At 36.6% G+C, this 17,921-nt stretch overlaps 2 protein-coding genes across 2 annotated transcripts; one reads left to right on the top strand and one right to left on the bottom strand.

Moving 5' to 3' along the window:
• The first annotated feature begins 11,383 nt into the window (after positions 1-11,383).
• Positions 11,384-15,862, top strand: LOC120185258 (MACPF domain-containing protein CAD1-like). Its single transcript, XM_039189526.1, has 7 exons — positions 11,384-12,374; positions 12,981-13,219; positions 13,290-13,485; positions 13,580-13,651; positions 14,407-14,590; positions 14,704-14,867; positions 15,077-15,862. The coding sequence occupies exons 1-7, from the start codon at positions 12,105-12,107 to the stop codon at positions 15,707-15,709; spliced, it is 1,758 nt and encodes a 585-aa protein (XP_039045457.1). The 5' UTR covers positions 11,384-12,104; the 3' UTR covers positions 15,710-15,862.
• A 192-nt stretch (positions 15,863-16,054) lies between these two features.
• LOC120185259 (expansin-A4-like) lies at positions 16,055-17,256 on the bottom strand. The gene is made up of 3 exons (XM_039189527.1): positions 17,020-17,256; positions 16,631-16,943; positions 16,055-16,543 (listed from the first exon to the last, which is right to left on the bottom strand). Exons 1-3 carry the CDS (start codon positions 17,180-17,182, stop codon positions 16,240-16,242), a joined length of 780 nt encoding a protein of 259 aa, XP_039045458.1. The 5' UTR covers positions 17,183-17,256; the 3' UTR covers positions 16,055-16,239.
• Between the last annotated feature and the right edge of the window lie 665 nt (positions 17,257-17,921).

Below are 17,921 nucleotides of genomic sequence, written 5' to 3'. Positions count from 1 at the left end.
AAGAAGAGCAATATCAGTCGTACGAACTTAGCCTACTCATGACGAGTTAAGAAAGATGTATTGCATATTGTTTTCATCAAAAAGATCAATTCATGGTGATGATGCCCCAGAAAGGAAATGGAAGTAACTTGATTTTTTTTTCTTCATTGCTTTTGGTAGCCGGTAAGAAGCATAGAACTAATGACGATAGGATAAAGAAATAATTAGAAGGATTAGTTAAAGTAAAACTAATATTTTCCTACCAAACGAGGGGGTAATTGTTTCTCGTATATTTGAAAGATAATAACTCTTACATCCATGCTTGAATATGTTATGAATTCTGCATCAATGACTCAACAAGCATGGAAAGGCCGTACAATTGAGCAAGCTGGCTTGAGGAGAGCTGTCCATACAATATGTTTTGAACGAGGGCAAGAATAATTTTTTTTGAACAAATGCAGGTATTCAATCTCCAACTACAAAACTCAATTGTCATAAAATTTGAAACAAATAAAAATCAATCAACCCTTAATTCGGTCGATCGATGGTTCAAGGTTGACTAACCGTTTCGATTCTGAGGCTGCGTTGGTGGAGAAACTTTTGGTAGGACGCAAATTGGAGAAGGGTTGTCAAGGACGCAAGGTCAACGACAACGTGAGGCTGCGCTGGTGGTGGTTGCACTGGTGGAGAAGTTTGCGCTGGTAGAGAATGTTATGAACGATATTCAGTAAATGGGTACGAAAATTAGGGATTTGGAATGGGTATTAAATTGTTTAACTATTGCGGCGTTTGTTTATACAAACGCCGCTACTGTATCATGTAATGGCTGCGCTTTTAACATAAACGCCGCGTTTGTACATGTCAATACTGGCGTTTTTATACAAATGCCACTATATATCAGAATATTGCGGCGTTTTTAATAAAAACGCCGCAAATGAACTATTTTATTGTGGCGTTTTTTGGTATAAACGCCGCTAATTTGCCACCCTATTGCGGCATTTTTGTAAAAACGCCGCTATATGTCAACTCTATTGCAGCGTTTTTACTAAAAACGCCGCTAAAGTATCAATTTATGGCGCTACGATTGGAAACGCTGTTATATGTTTAACTTTTGTGGCGTTTCTTCTCCAAACGCCGCTAAAAACGCCGCTACATATCAGTTTTGCTGTAGTTCGTTGAATATTTAATTTAAACATTTTCTATGAATAATTGTATCTTTTCATTGATTTATTATAACGATAATATGTAACTATTCATCGTGAATGAATATGACTATTCATGGTGAATAGACATGATTATGTATGGCGAAAAGGTATTATCAATAGTTTTGTAATAAAAAAAATTCAATTCCAAAGTTTCTTCTTATATTTCGGTCTTCCTCTCTACAAAGTTAAGTTTCATACTTCCATATCCTAACATTAGTCTCTTTTCAATGTTTTGGTTAAGATTTCATGCAGTTAGATGAAAGAAAGCAACCATGCTATACACGACATTACAAGGCTAAGATTCAAGGAACATATAAATTCTTATCTATCCTTGCTTGATATCTTTCATTGTTTTTTTTTCAAAAGATAAAATTAAATATTATAAAAACCCAAAAATTTAGGGACATACCGAACAAATCCTTCAATGTCTCTAACCATCTTTTGAATCCATATAATACGCCCTAGACAACGGTTTGGTAAGTCCATCAACACGTTGATGTTTGGTAGGGATGTAAATAACAAGTAACTCCCCAACAATGATTTTTTCCCTAACAAAATGCATATCAAGTTCCACATGCTTCGACCTTGCATGAAACACAAGATTAATACTCATGATGACAACACTCGAATTATCGCTCCACACCATAGGCGTAACTGATCATGACACCCTATATCGGTTAACAAAGCTTGAAGCCAAACAACATCAGACACCATATCCGCACTACCACGATACTCAACTTCAGTGGTGGATCGAGAGATCGATTTCTGACGTTTAGAGGTCTACGATACCAAATTTCCTCCCAAGTAAACACAATAGTCAGTCACAAACGCTGTCAATCGAATATCGTCATATGCTCGGAAAACTAACCCAAAATCAATGGTTCCACTAAAATAACGCAAGAGGCGTTTCACAGCTAACCAATAAAGTTCACATGAAGAATGCATATATTGAACTACCCGATTAACACTAAACGTAATACCTAGTCACGTACAGCACAAATAAAGCAATGCACTAACAACACTTCGATAGAACTGATGATCAAGAGGACGACCAACTACCTTGCTTAGTTTTGGAGTTACAACCATTGGAGTGGGAACAAGACTTGATCCGTGCATGTTCATTTTTGCAAGAAGCTCAAGAACGGATTTCTTCTAACTTAGCATAAGTGTGTTCTCATTACGCCACACCTTAAGACTTAGAAAAAGATGCAACTCCTCTAAATCTTTAAGGGAAAATTCTTGCCCTAACAGCTTCACTACGCTCTCAACATCACCTTCATCATGGCATGTAATCACTATATCATCGACATACACGAGAATATAGACAAACTGATTCCCTATAGGATGAATAAACAGCGAGGCATCAGCTTAAGTGTCATGAAATCCAATGCTAATCAGAAACGCACAAAGTTTAGCATACTAATTCCAATGTGCTTGTTTGAGACCATATAACAACTTCTCGAGTTTGCACACTAGTTTCTAACCATCGGTAGCATATTTTTCAAAGCATGGAGGTTGAACCATGTACACATCCTCATGTAGCTCCATTAAGAAAAGTGTTATTAACGTCAACCTGCTATAATTTCCATCCATTCGTTACTGCTAGAGACAAAATAACATTCACCGGGAATGGTTTCACAACCGGATTAAATGTGTCATGAAAATCATGACCAAGATGAGCAAACCCTTTTGCCACCAAGTGAGCTTTCTATCATGATATTGTACCGTCAACATTCTTTTTCACCTTAAACAACCACTTGCACCCGATTGCTTTATGCCCACTCGATAAGGGCACAAGTCGCCATGTTCCATTTCGAACCAAAACACCATATTCTTCCTGAACAGTTGCGTTCCATGCAGGCACTTCAAGAGCTTGATGAATAGAAGTTGGGACTCCTTCATTGTCTGCAACATGGGAAATGAAACGTTTTAGGTGTGAATACTCCCAACTTGCTCCTTGTAACCATAGGATGAATATTAGTGTGAGAAACAGTTTGTCGTTGATCCTCAACACACCCAGCAGGAACCCCAGATGCAGTACCACCAGTTATGGAAAGTTCACCATGCAACGACTCAGACATTCCAGATGCAGTATGGGTCCAAGCCATTGCAGGCAATAACTATACATTTCCAACTACTCTGATGCTATCAAGACGATTATGAACCTTACCCAGCTCGAGCTTAACGATTTATCTGTGGCTAAAGATGTGGGTAAAGCTTTTGGTCTCATTTCTGGCCTCGCTTTCGATCATTTGCCGACCTCCGTAATTCTCCTTATTGACTCCATTGAAGGGTTGGTGGGTTACGGTATTCTCCTTATATACAATCGGGAAAAAGACTACAAAAGATGTGGTCTGGTAAACCTGTTAATCATTCTCAATTAAAGATTTTTTTGTTTTTCGTTTATATTCATGTTGATAATGATAAATTAGGGGTGAATTCACGAGATAATGTTCTCAAACTTTTTTATTCACGATATAGTGCACATCCCAAATTAATTGTTGAAATGGGGTGAATTCTACAGTGATGGCCATAGGACGCCATGCAATCCAGGCGACATACGGGGTGACATACGAGCCATACGGGGTGACATACGAGCCATACAAGCCATATACGAGCCATACGAGCCAATGGAGAGGTCGCCATGCAGTCTTAGACGAGTCATACGAGCCAATGGAGAGGTCGCCATGCAGCCTGGGCGACCTTGTAGGTCGTCATGTAGTCCCGGCGACCTTGTAGGTCGCCATGTAGTCCCGGCGACCTTGTAGGTCGCCATGTAGTCCCGGCGACCAAGTAGGTCGCCATGTAGTCCTAGCTCACGAGACCTCATGTATGCACATGCAGCCACAACTTAGATTCCTTCACGTGCTCCCCTCCTGCTCCCCGCTGCATGCCTACAGCTATTGATGCATACATGTGAACCATTTGAGCCGTGAATTATTGGTACAATAATTGAACCATTGCTGCGTGAAATCAGCTGCTATCATAGCTGCAATTGCACAATTATCGGTGAAATAATTGAGGCAGGCGGTTATATATGGGGTGTGCATTATCGTGAGAACATAAAAGAAAGAAAGAAAGGGAGAAGAGATTGCAGCCAGAGCTTGGTCGCCGAGATTGCAACCGAAGAAAGGGAGAAGAGATTGCAGCCGAGAAAGAAAGAAAGGGAGAAAGGAAAGTAAGAAGAAGAAAGGGAGATAAGGTAAATTTTTTTATATTTAAATTAGTTTATTATTATAAATGTTTAATTTGTTAGTTTAGGGTTTAGGGTAAAACAAAAAGCAGATAATTAGTTTGTTAGTTTAGGGTTTAGGGAGATAAGGTAAATTTTAAATCATTAGTATCAAATAATTAAATATTAACAATAAATACTTATTAATAATAATTAGTAAATCATTAGTATCAAATCATTAAATATTTAAAAATCATTAATAAATTCGACTATGTATAAATTTAAACTCAGTAATCCTCACTTGTACACTCATTTGTTAGTATTTTATAATTATTAGTAATAATTATTAAATCATTAGTATTAAATCATTATTATAAATAATTACTAAATAATTATTATAAAATCATTATTATAATGATTATTATCAAATCATTACTAAATCATCAAATCATTAAATATTTAAAACATTATTAAATCATTTTTATAATGATTATTACTAAATCATTATTATAATGATTATTATCAAATCATTACTATAATGATTATTATCAAATCATTACTAAATCATCAAATCATTAAATATTTAAATCATTATTAAATCATTTTTATAATGATTATTACTAAATCATTATTATAATGATTATTATCAAATCATTACTGTAATGATTATTATCAAATCATTACTAAATCATCAAATCATTAAATATTTAAATCATTATTAAATCATTTTTATAATGATTAATAAATACATAGAAATACATATATGATTACTAATGATGAGGCCTATATCTTGGTAAATTAGGACAATTGTTTTTTGAATGGCCTTCACCCCTACATAATCCGCATCTCTTTGCTTGACCTCTCTCTATAGCATGGAAATCCATACTGGTATGAATTCGAGTCGACTCAGGTCGACCCTTTGGACTTCTGCGAAGCATTGGATTTGGTAGCCATTCATCATGATCCTTTTTGGGCCAATATGATTCATTCGGGATCTGTCTGAACACATAGCTGTAGACATTTAATATCCTACGTAGGTGGAAGCATTCATCAACATAAGTGTATGCGCTTACACCAGCATACATACATGCAGCGACTGCATGAGCACATGGATATTTCCATGCCTGAAAACGACCACAATCACACCATTTGTGTTGTAAATCAACTCTAAATGTTTGGTCTTCTCCTCCGACGTTATGACGTATGCACGACACGACAAAAGTATGACCAACTCGGTCGAAATTATGAACAACCATTGATGTTGCCAATCACTCATTTGCTTTCATTGATTCCACCACTGTAGGAGCCCAAGTTTTACCTCTATTTATGAGACTCTCAATTTCCTTGCCTTTGTCCGACTAAACTTTACCCAGTCTAAAGTACGTCTCTTTCACCACACTCGCTATTGGGAGATGGCGTGTACCTTTTAGTACCGAATTAATGGCCTTAACAAGGTTTGTGGTCATATGTTCGTATCTCCGACCTTCATCGTATGCTTGCGACCATTTTTCCCGCGGTATTTTTGAAGCCCACTTCCAAACACGCTGATCATCATAAAATACCTTCAAATTCTCCAATCTCTTGTCAAAATTTGGTCGACGTAGTTCGTATCCTGTTCCATAATATATTGTGTTAAACCGCAATTAAAAAAACCACGTAAAAAATACACAAATATTGAAAATAAAACTTACCCATGCTGACTATCTCGCTACGAATATGTGCGTTATGAAACTGGTTGATACTATTCTTGCCAATATGACGGATACAAAATGTCGGATATGCATACAGAGGTATCCAACGACTTCCTGGTCGTTCAATTGCCGCCAAAATACCCGTTCCTCTATCGGATATCAAGCAAACTCCATCTTCACGAACGACATATTGACGTAGATTGGTCAGAAAGAAATCCCAAGCCTCTGTTGTCTCTCCCTCAACAATGGCGAATGCAATTGGGAAGATATTTCGCTCACCATCTTGAGCAACTGCCATCAAAAGTACATGCCTATATTGACCATACAACCACGTACCATCTACTTGGATCATACGTTTGCAAAATGGAAATCCTTCAATACATGCCTTGAATGCCCAAAATAGTCTATGAAATATTTTTTTCCCTGGCAGAAGTTGACCTTCTTCGTCATATGCGGGCATGGTTTGAGACTTCACTATAGTTCCTGGGATAAATCGCTTCATTGCTTGTAGCAAATGTGGTAGCTCATTGTACGATGTATCCCAATCTCCATACGTCAACTTCATTGCCTTCATTTTCGCATTCCACACCTTGCCATATTTTACTTGATATCCAAATTGGCTTCGAATAGATGCAGCTAACACTGAACAAGATATCCTTGGATCATTTTCAACCATCGCCTTCACATTTTCACATATTACATCGGAGTCCAATAGTCGGTGGTCTTGTTCGATGGAGTTTCGCAAACATGTGTGCGAACCATTGTACCTCATGATGACCCAAACATCGTGCCTTTGATTTTTCGACACTCTGATCTTCCACTTGCACTCTGGGCCATATTTTACACACTTTGCATATAGGGTTTTCTGGTTAGACTCTGCAACATGGACATCAACATGGCATTTGATACAGTACTCTTTAATCGCCAGCGTAGCTTCATTTTTTCCTCTGAATTGCACCCCAACTGAAAATTCACCAGAATTATCGAATGATTCAGTCATTTGGTACGGAGGTAAATGTGGCATGTCTGGGAATTCAGGTGCCCTCATTGCATCATAGTCTATCTCGTACATGTGAGGAGTAGCTTCATACGGTGTCGGAACTTCATCAATTGCACCTCCACCAAAAATATTTTCGTCGCCGCCCAAAACGGGTTCTTCAGTTTCTTTATCTTCGCTTGAATAATCATGAATTTCTCCCCATCGATTTTCAGCGTCAATATCAACAACCAATTCCGGTATGTTTCTTGTCTCATACTCTGCTGCTGTAGATGTCCCCCCGACTTCATTTACACTTTCCAATAGTGCCATAAAACTGTTCGGGAACCTGTATGTCGGCTCCTCAAACTGACTATATAAAGCCATTTCAGATGGATTTTGAGCCACACCTCTTGATGACCCAGGAACATCACATATGTTACGCACATAACAAATAATTCAATAACTGCTATATTGGTTGACTCATGTAATCCAACCATGGTTCCAATATCATCATCTTCTTCAAGTGAAACTGCAGCATATCTGATTGGGTTAAAGCATATCATAAACCTATACCTTAAACCATCAACTACAGCTCGAATTTTTCTTTCTATCTTATGCTTCATTTCTATAAATGTGATGTCTTTTTTGAACATCATATTTATTGGTTTTCCAGGCTGAAAAACTACTCCGACCTCATTTTCCATAATCTGTCCATTATAATGGACAATCGTGAAAAAGTTGTTGCTCATTTTCTCTACAAATAAAAAAATAAATTAATTTAAATTAAAAAATTAGATAAGATAATTTCATAAATTATTAAATATAATATAATATACTATTATATTAATGATCAAATAAAATTTATTATTTAACTTGATTGATTGCTTACTAATAAACCTAATAATGATTTGATAATTACTATTAATCTAATGATTTGATATTTAATGATTTAATAATAAGATGATTTAGTCATAAACACTAATAATTATTTATTATAAATATTTAATGATTTAGATTTGATACTAATCATTTAGTAATTATTACTAATAATAATGATTAGTTTGATAATATTTTTTATTTTTTAAAATATCAAACAAATTTGTTAGGCAAAACTGTCGAGATAATGTTCTCGAAATAATTATTTCGCGAGATAATGCGTAGTCCGGATTATTTCATTCAATTAATTTTTACTTCTTACTAATATACACATACAATGTAAATTAAACAAAATATTTTTAAAACAACACTAAATATTTTTAAACACAATATTTTTTAAAACGGAAATTATCTCGCACAAATTAGTTTATATAATCTAATATAAACTTACTAACTAACTAATTTACACATACACAACAACAAAAAATGGACAACAAAAAATAATAAATTACTCACGTCTTTATGCCTTCTTCCTTTACTTTCTTTTCCTGCCTTGTTTCTTTCTTCGAATCAATCTGTACGTGGGTAAATGTTGTGAAATAATGTTCTGTATGTGTAAACAAAATATTTATTTAAACAACAATAGCTCCCACAAATTAATTTTATATAATCTAATATATTATAATATACCTTAAACTAATAAACTATTTCTTTATTATAATATAACTTAGTTAAAATAACAAACTAATTAAGCACTAATTAATTTTTTTATAATATAACTTCAACTTCAACGAACAACCTAATATACGTTTAAAGACACTAACAAATTAATTAATATTTTTTTATATTTAATAACTTAAACTAAGAAACTAATTAACTAATTTTTTATATAAATATAATATATAACTTAAACTAATAAACTAATATAATATAACTTAAACTAACAAACTAATAATTTATACTAACAAACTAATTAACTAGATTTTAGTTTTACCCTAAACCCGAAACTAATAAACTAATAATTTCATATAATAAACTAAATTAAACAATAAAAAAATTACCTCACGAACTATGTTTGAGCCTTTATCTTCTTTTCTTCTTCTTCCTTTTCTTTCTCTCGGCAAAGTTTATATGTGCTTATGCTTCTGGTTCTGCTTGTGCTTCTACCCTAAACCCCATATCCTTTATATAAAGCAATTGAGCGTTGGACAGAGTCATTAAATTTGATTGTTGAAGAAAATAATATTAGCATTGCATCGTATAACTATTGAGCATTGAAAGGCTGCAATTGAACAATAATATTTGGTGCATTTGGCAGCTAAATTAACGCTGCAATAACGCAACTATAGATGCAACACATGCAGCTACGGTTGCAGGAATCTCTCAGCTATGATGCAACGCATGCATGCAGCTACAGGAATCTCCCAGAGTTTGGTCGCCGAGACTCCATGGCGACCTACCTACCACGCCGTGACTCAATGGCGACCTACACCGTTCGACGTGCATGGCCCATGCACAGTTCCAACGTCCCATGCACAGCATGCATCCCACAACTCCCCCATGCATTCCCACGTCCCATGCACAACATGCATCCCACAACTCCCCCATGCATGCTCCAATACTGTTTGATTGCATGGCGACCTACACCTGCTCCTTTGCAAAACACCACACAGGTCGCTCGGATGCCATGGCGACCTCCAAGGTCGCCCGGATGCCATGGCGACCTCCAAGGTTGCTGTAGAATTAACCCCATTTCAGCAATTAATCTGGGATGTGCATTATATCGTGAATAAAAAAGTTCGAGAACATTATCTCGTGAATTCACCCGATAAATTAGAGTCGGTATTCATTAAGTATATATTTCTTAGATATAAAACCAGTATTAATTATACTATTTTTTCCTATGTATGATTTCTTGTTATCATTTCAGATAAATTATATCGTTCCTCACTGTACTTTTCTCTCTCTCCTATTTTGTTCATTGTACTTTCAATTTTTTAATTTGCTCAATGAACTTTACAGATTGAATCATTTTGCTCATTCCCTTGTTATTTCTCTAACGTCATTATCAAAAAGATTGAGGATGCCACTGTCGACTATTATAGATGGCGGTCGTTCGGTCTCAAATTTCATGGGTCTCTTCACCTCGACACCGTGAGTCCGAATCCAATCTCCATTTTGTCGGAACTTGCTCTGAAGTCCACAATTTTGAGATTGAAAGTGAGGAAGTCGAAATATTTCAATCCAGATTCACAGGGTTTGAGATATTTTCCGGTGAAATAACCACCATATTCAGACTCAGGAGGACGAGATGAACCGACCCATGAAATTTGGTATCGAACAGCCACCATCAACGACAGTGGACGATGGACGAAATGAAATGGCGTGGTGGCCAGCGACATTTCTTATGCCATGTCATAACACTGTTAAATAATTAACGTCAGAGTGAGCAAAATAATTCAATCTGTAAAGTTCAATGAAAAAATTAGAAAAATTGAAAGTACAATGAACAGAATAGGAGAGAGAATAAAGTACAGTGAATAACAATGTAATTTACCCTATCATTTATTTAATTTCGTAATATAAATTAAAGTAAGTAATAATATATTCTGGGTAGGGGTGTAAATGAATCTAGCTTGAATGATCAAGGTTGTTTCGTCTTCGTTTGTTTATTTTTTTAACGTGTGCATGTTCGGTTCATGTTCTTTTAATTTTTTATTATCGTGTTCGTGTTCATTTATTTAATGTTCCCAAACGTATTCGTTGTGAATATGTTCATTTAAATGTTCGTGAACATATTCATTTAACGTTCGTGAACATGTTTGTTTAGCGTTCACGAATATATTCGTTTAGTGTTTGCGAACATGTTTGTTAAGAATAAAAAGAAAAAAAGACCGACGAAAAGTTTTTTCTGTTAAATAATAGACAAAATGGTAAAACTACACAACTAATGCTTAAACTTCTTAGGATTCATAGTTTAAACTCCAAATTTCATCATATATTCAATTTAGTATATACTTTCACTAATATTTAAAATATAAAAGAAATAAACGAGCTCCTAAACGAGTTTGTCCGTGAATATAAACGAACCAAACACACCTTTGTTCGTGTTCATTCATTTATTAAATATAAATAAAATTTTTGTTCATACTCATTCATTTAACTTAATAAACAAACATAAACAAATATTATACGAATGATTTATGAACAGTTCACGTTAGGATCATTTAACCCCTAACTTTGGGCGGATACAATTCAAAGTGTCGTAGTTCCAAATGTGAAAAGACCCACTGTGCGTTGTTTGACCAAGGGCAGTCGTGAATGGCAAATTTGGCAGAGTGCGTATCTTAACATATTTTTTTCTCTGAACTTTTGAAATTAAGACCATGCAAAGTGGACCATTAAGGTTCGCTTGATGTAACGTTTTAACAAATAATAATGGCAAATGGAAAACCAGAATCATCGGAGGGGACGAAGAACATATAAAATCAAAGTTTTGGTCTTTGGTCTTTGGTCTTTGCAGTTGATGCGGCAAGCTAAGCTTCGTGTTTGTATGTTACTGTTACTCTGTTTTTAACTACACCAAAAACCAAACAATTTTTATTAGGAATCACAAAGGTGAAAGTTGTTTAGGTGATTTTCCTTTCTTTCGGAGACTGAGTCTGGAAGAATGAACGGTTAAGATCTCATGGAGAAATTTATTTGGAGGGGAAAAAAAGACTTTTCAGAGAGAAAATGACTTTTTGGAATTGGGAAGACATTATTCGTAACTCAAATCGTATAGTGGAAGATGGGAAATACAGAGGCTGGGTTTTTATTGTTTTTCTCTTCCTTGTAACCCAACAAACAAAACAAAAACAAAAAAGGAGGATTTCAAGAGAAAGGGTTGATAAGCTATATTTCAAAACCTTTCATAATACAAAGTTGAATTCTTGATTCTCTAGCAAATCTTCTTTCCAGACCAATTGTTTCTCAGTAGAGAGAAATAACCTCGTGGTTTTGACTATCAACCCATATCTCACTTTTCTCCACTTCAATTTTATCTTCACAATTCATTCGATTTCGTTGGGATCCTGTAGAACAGGGAATTGGGTTTTTTAGAGCTGAGCTTATTTGGTGAACTGGGTATCGTTCTGATCAAGGAAAAGGCTGAAGGCTGGAGGCTGAAGGGGAATTGAAACTGGAATTCTGGTTATGAGAAAATGGGGGAAACTGGAAATGGAAACGCAGCTGCCCTGCACACTTCAATGAACGCTGTGCAGGCATTAGGGAGGGGATTTGATGTTAACTTCGATACAAAGTTACTGTATTGTAAAGGTGTGGCAGGTTCTAGGATAGTTGAAATCGATGATGAACATGGTAGGGATATCTACCTGGATAATCAAACTGTTTTGCCAAATATTTCTAGAGATATCAAGAACTCCTCGGAGCCTTTTGGCCGTCACAGTTCTGGGGTCTGCAACTTCCATGAGGTAATGTTGTTTTTTTTTTCTCCCACCATTTTCTGGTGTTTTATCCATAAATTATGCAAGGGGGTTCGTTCAAATGTAAAACTGTGTTATTGTGTTTCTATTGTAGTCAAATTATCTTGAGGCTATGCCTTCTTCCCTCTAATTTGTCATGGTTTAGTGTTCTCGTGCATGAGCTTCGTTAAGGAATTATTTGATGAAGTACAATTATCCATTGATGTCAATTGTGAACCTTAAAATCTCTAGCAACTTATTCTGTTTGGCCTGCGTGTCATCTCCTACCAAAATGCTTAAGGTCATGTCTGATTGGTAGTGTCCAAATTCTGTTTAAGTGATTAGCTGCTTCCATATAATAGTGACATAAGAACTTACATAAGAGTATTGAATTTGATGATGATTGGCCTAATTTGTTAAGAGAGAGAATGCTGATTGAATTACTAACTGCACTGTGATCAATGATGAAATGCAACATTAGCATAACTAATGTTTCTGATCTTAATATCATTACCTAAACTTATTTCCTATTATTTGTTTTACTCTGATGGCTTTGAACATTATTTGTGTTGCTTTAACCTATTCTAATTTGCTCTTCTTAACTGCCAATTTCAGATGGTGGAGTATTTTAACAAAAAAGCTAATGTCCCTGGTGGTTTTCCGCTCGGTAGTTTTAATTCTGCATTTAGCTTTACTGGTTCAACGACTATTGATGCTGCGACGACAAAGACACTTGCTATGGATGGATTTTATATTCCAGTTGCCAAGTTTCAGCTTACAAAGACCCCATCATCATTGCAAGAAAATGTTAAACAGGCTGTACCAACATCTTGGGAACCATCGACCTTAGCAAGGTATGAACCATTTGTCTTTAAATATAACTTCTCATCTAGTTTATGTCCCTAATACTGCTTTATTTGACAGTTTCATTGAAAATTTTGGGACGCATGTTATTACTTCAGTAACTATTGGTGGTAAAGATGTGATATACGTCAAACAACATCATACATCACCTTTGTCTACCAAGGATATGAAAAGCTATGTCCAGTATATTGGAAACCAGAGATTCTCCGACAAAGAAAGTCTTACAAGTTCAGGTCAAATCAAATTGAAGGATAAGGCTAGTTCCACTTTTTCTTTCATATTTTTTCATCCTTTGGTTTTCTTACTTTCTTGACCTTTGTTGACATAATATTTGAGTTTTGTATGGTCTTGATTCTGGCTTATTCAACAGTCAAGGGATATACCCTCAGCCTACCACTGTGCCATATCTTAATGGGAAAGAGGTATTAAGATGTCATGACATTTTATTAGTGGAAATCAGTTTGAATATGCTATGATCGAGATGCTATTTTGTTGTGTTCTGTGCCCATGGAATCATAAAGTGAGAAATCTTATTTGGAAAACAAATTTTGCATTGTTCTTCGTACACATAAGCAAGTTAACATGTAGGATATTAAGAACCCGGGAGAGATTCTTATTTATGTTGAGATTCACGGCTGAAACTAATTTAACTGTCAACCACAACTGCATTGCCTGCACTACTTGTCTGAAACTCTTTTATTAGACATGTTAGTTTGTACTCACGGTTTGTTTTTGGCAATGATTCATTGAATGCGAAAGCTTCATGATTGTTTTCATTGGAGTGGATGTTGCATTTACTGTTTTTCCCATCGTTGAATCAGATCCAGAAAGCCAACACTTATAGTAGGCCATGGTTAGTTTGGATATCTGGTCGTTGTAACCATTCCTCTTAAAATGTTCCTATTGCAATGCATTGAACAATTATGAAATCATTGCTCATTACTTAGCATGCTGGAGTGGATAATATGTACAGTTGATTGGTTTTTGTTGCCAAATGATATTCTGGTGAGAGAATATTTTGCGTGATTGATGGAGCAAACTTATCTGCTTTCTACTACGAAATGTTTGCTTTCAGTGTTCCTTTTTCTGCCAATTCCAGATGTTTAACTTGTCAGACCTTATTTGCATTAAGTCTATGAAGCCTTTATCTCATTTTCTGGAATTTTTATTGATGTAGGATGTTACAGTCATTTTTCGGAGAAGGGGAGGAGATGATCTGGAGCAAAACCACGGCCGGTGGGCAGAAACTGTCTGGTCCTCTCCTGATGTCATTGAAATGACTTTCTATCCTATAACTGCTATGCTTGATGGTATAGCTGGAAAGAAGCATGTGGCTCGTGCTATCAGTCTCTATCTTGAATGTAATACAACCACTTCTTTGTAGTTTATTGAATACAATCTTTTCCTTGTCATTCTTTGTGTTGATAATGACATTCTTTGTACTAACTGGATTATTTGCTCTGATTGTCGGCAGACAAGCCTCCAATTGAAGAACTGCGGTATTTTCTGGAGTTCCAGATTCCTAGGATATGGGCTCCTGTACAGGATAAGATTCCTGGCCTTAGAAGGAAGGAACCTATCTGCCCATCTTTGCAATTCAGCATGATGGGCCAAAAGCTTTATGTCAGCCAAGAGCAGGTATAGGCTTTTGCAACTTAGCTTTTCATATTGAAACTCAATTCATGGTTTTGCAGCTTATGAACCGATCAAACAGCATTGTTATGATTCTGGAGTTTCTGGTTATAGGGCATTCATTATAAACAACCCCATGAAAGTTACAGGGAATTGTAAAATGAATTGTTGTAACAAAATTTTGCATCTAATCTGGGCTCTCAATGTAAATGCAGATCTCAGTTGGGCGTAAGCCAGTGACAGGCTTGCGGTTACAACTCGAAGGGATCAAGAAGAATCGTCTGAGGATTCATCTTCAACACTTAGCTTCTCTTCCAAAGATCCTACTTCCACACTGGGACACGCATGTCACAATTGGTGCTCCCAAGTGGCTGGGACCCGAGGAGCAAGACAGCAGATGGTTTAAACCTGTGAAATGGAAGAACTTTTCTCATGTTAGTACTGCACCAGTCGAAAACCCTGAAACCTTTATAGGCGACCTCTCTGGCATCTACGTTGTCACGGGAGCACAACTTGGAGTCTGGGATTTCGGGTCGAGAAATGTCCTGTACATGAAGCTCTTGTATTCTAAGCTTCCAAGCTGCACAATACGAAGATCTTTGTGGGACAACACTCCAAACGGAAAATCAAAGAAGGTCGTTGCTACTACGGTTATTACCAACTCCGAGGACTCAGCTATGACCACACAAGAAAACATTTCAAACAAGTTGGCAAAATTTGTCGATACATCTGAGATGAGCAAAGGGCCACAAGATCCACCCGGTCATTGGTTAGTTACCGGTGGAAAGCTTGGTGTTGAGAAAGGCAAAATTGTTTTGAGAGTGAAGTACTCATTGCTGAATTATTGAATCTCGCCAAGGATTTGCAGCAAGTTTTTTTTTTTTGGGGGGGGGGCATGTACATTGTGTTCATGCTTGTAAAGAATTGTGCTTTAATGAGAGTTTGGTTTGAGTAGTTGGTACCTATTAAGTTTAATTCGATTCGAGATGAAAGGTTGAACCGATAGAGTTTACTTCATTAGGCTTGTTAGTCAACTACCTATTAGCTCAGTTTTTATTCTTGGGTGATATATGATCGGTCTGAAAACATTTGCAAAGCGAAATCACCAATTATTTATAAATAATAAAGTGTTTTAATCAGGAAAACCATAAATATTATGGTCAATCAACAAACAATTTTCAGACATTATCTTATGGATATTCCCTCCAAATTCCAAACTTAGTAGTTGGAGGGCACTATGCATACATTGAAATGTGTATATATATAGGCTGTGGCACTTGCTCGCCTATTTCACACATAAAGCCAGCGGGCACCACCTTACTACCTCTGCATAAAACTCTCATGTGCCTTATACAAGTAAATTTCAATTGGAATTGTCTTAAAATTGGCCTCCTTCAAATGTTTGTCCGAATTGCCAACCACCAGGCACCACATTGTTGTTTGTGATAGTCCTGCCATCGCTGGCTGTTACTTTGAAAGACAGGCTTTGGCCATTAAGGTAGGCATTGTTTTGCCAATTTTGGCCCCAGTTTCTGGACATCGGTAGCCACCCTGTCTTCGAACCCTTGATCGACACCGATGTTATATCCCCGGCACCTCCGACGTTTGTTATCAGAACTAAGTTGAAATATGAATGCCCATTAATGGTGTATCTGATGCCTCCTTTCTTCACACATGAGACCCTGCAAAGGTTAAAAAAAAACTGAAGTATGGTTGAAGATATGATGAGTGAGTGGTGATTTGAATCAAGTTGAATTGAGGTTTATGACCTTCTGTAGAGAACGGGGACGATTCCGGCTCGATATTCAGCGATCTGCAAGAAAGCCGGTTCGGCCAAATCAAAGTGTTCTCGAGGGGGATTGCACCAGCCACCATTGTCACTTGACAAAGCATAGTTAGGCGGACAATAGTTGGTGGCGGTCACGGTTATGATCCGGATAAAGCACCATTTAGGATCATCGTTGCACCGAAGCTCGTAGCAGGCACCGCAGCTCAAGCCATTGTTGAAAAGTGAAGTGCTCAAAGCTGCTGTGCTCGTTCCATACCCTTGACTATACAAGTTCCCATAACCACAAGCTCCCCCTAAAACAAACATCACAAATCATATGTATAACACAGAGTTCCCTTTCGACGTAGAGTCTGAAAGTTTGAAACTCACCCATTGTTCCGGTAGCATCAGCACCACCGTAGAAGGTGGCATGCGCAGTTTGCCAACCGCCATTTTCGTCTTCATTAACGCCATAGAATCTGCAGTTGCAGACAAGGAACAAGCTGAATAAGAAAAGGGGAAATAGTTGCAATGTCATCGTTTTGGTGGCCATTTGAGTAAGAGCTAGCTATAGCTCAAACAACTGGCTTAACTTATTGCTTGCAACCAACAATGGTTTGAGGATCCGAAGCGGAAAGTGTAACTATTTATACGAAACCCCCATAGCTAAGAAACGTAGCTGAGTGGGTGAAAGAACAATAATTAGGATTAATAATTAAGCGATGCATAAAAAGGGCACATGCAAAATTTTATTTTGCATAGGACCCCTGTGATTGGTCTCGATCTAGCTGCCATGGTATTCAATATTTGCTCAACGCCTTGTTTTAATGGATATAAACATAGATAGATGCATACATAATGTTTAATTATAGTTTTATTTCCCTCCAAAGGGAAACCATAACTATGGCGGAAGGTTGAGCAATGAGTAGCGAGCACAGAACTGTTTAGTTTTCAAAGACACGGATGGATCGAAGGAGTATTAGTACGGTTACATCCTTTAGAAATTTTAAGTTCTCGTATAGTTTAATTTTTTAATGTATTTTTCATCGATGATCTAATTTTACATCCTGAAATCTCATACCCTGACATAAAATCACACATCTATCCATATTCAAAGTGTTGGTGTTGTTCGATTGGAGTCCTAATTGCTTGCAGTTGAAGCCTCTTAAAACTAAACTAAAAACTGTTACGTTATGTCCAACCACCACCTCAACCATCAGAGGAGTTAAGACCGGCTAATTTCCCTGTCATTTATCAGGTATAGTTATCTGAATTGGCTTGATGAATGGTGA

This window comes from Hibiscus syriacus, unplaced genomic scaffold, assembly GCF_006381635.1.
Source record: "Hibiscus syriacus cultivar Baekdansim isolate YM2019G1 unplaced genomic scaffold, ASM638163v2 tig00113084_pilon, whole genome shotgun sequence".
Lineage (NCBI taxonomy): Eukaryota > Viridiplantae > Streptophyta > Magnoliopsida > Malvales > Malvaceae > Hibiscus > Hibiscus syriacus.
The sequence above is the reverse complement of the archived record's forward strand: the minus strand, read 5'-3'. Positions and strand labels throughout refer to the sequence as shown.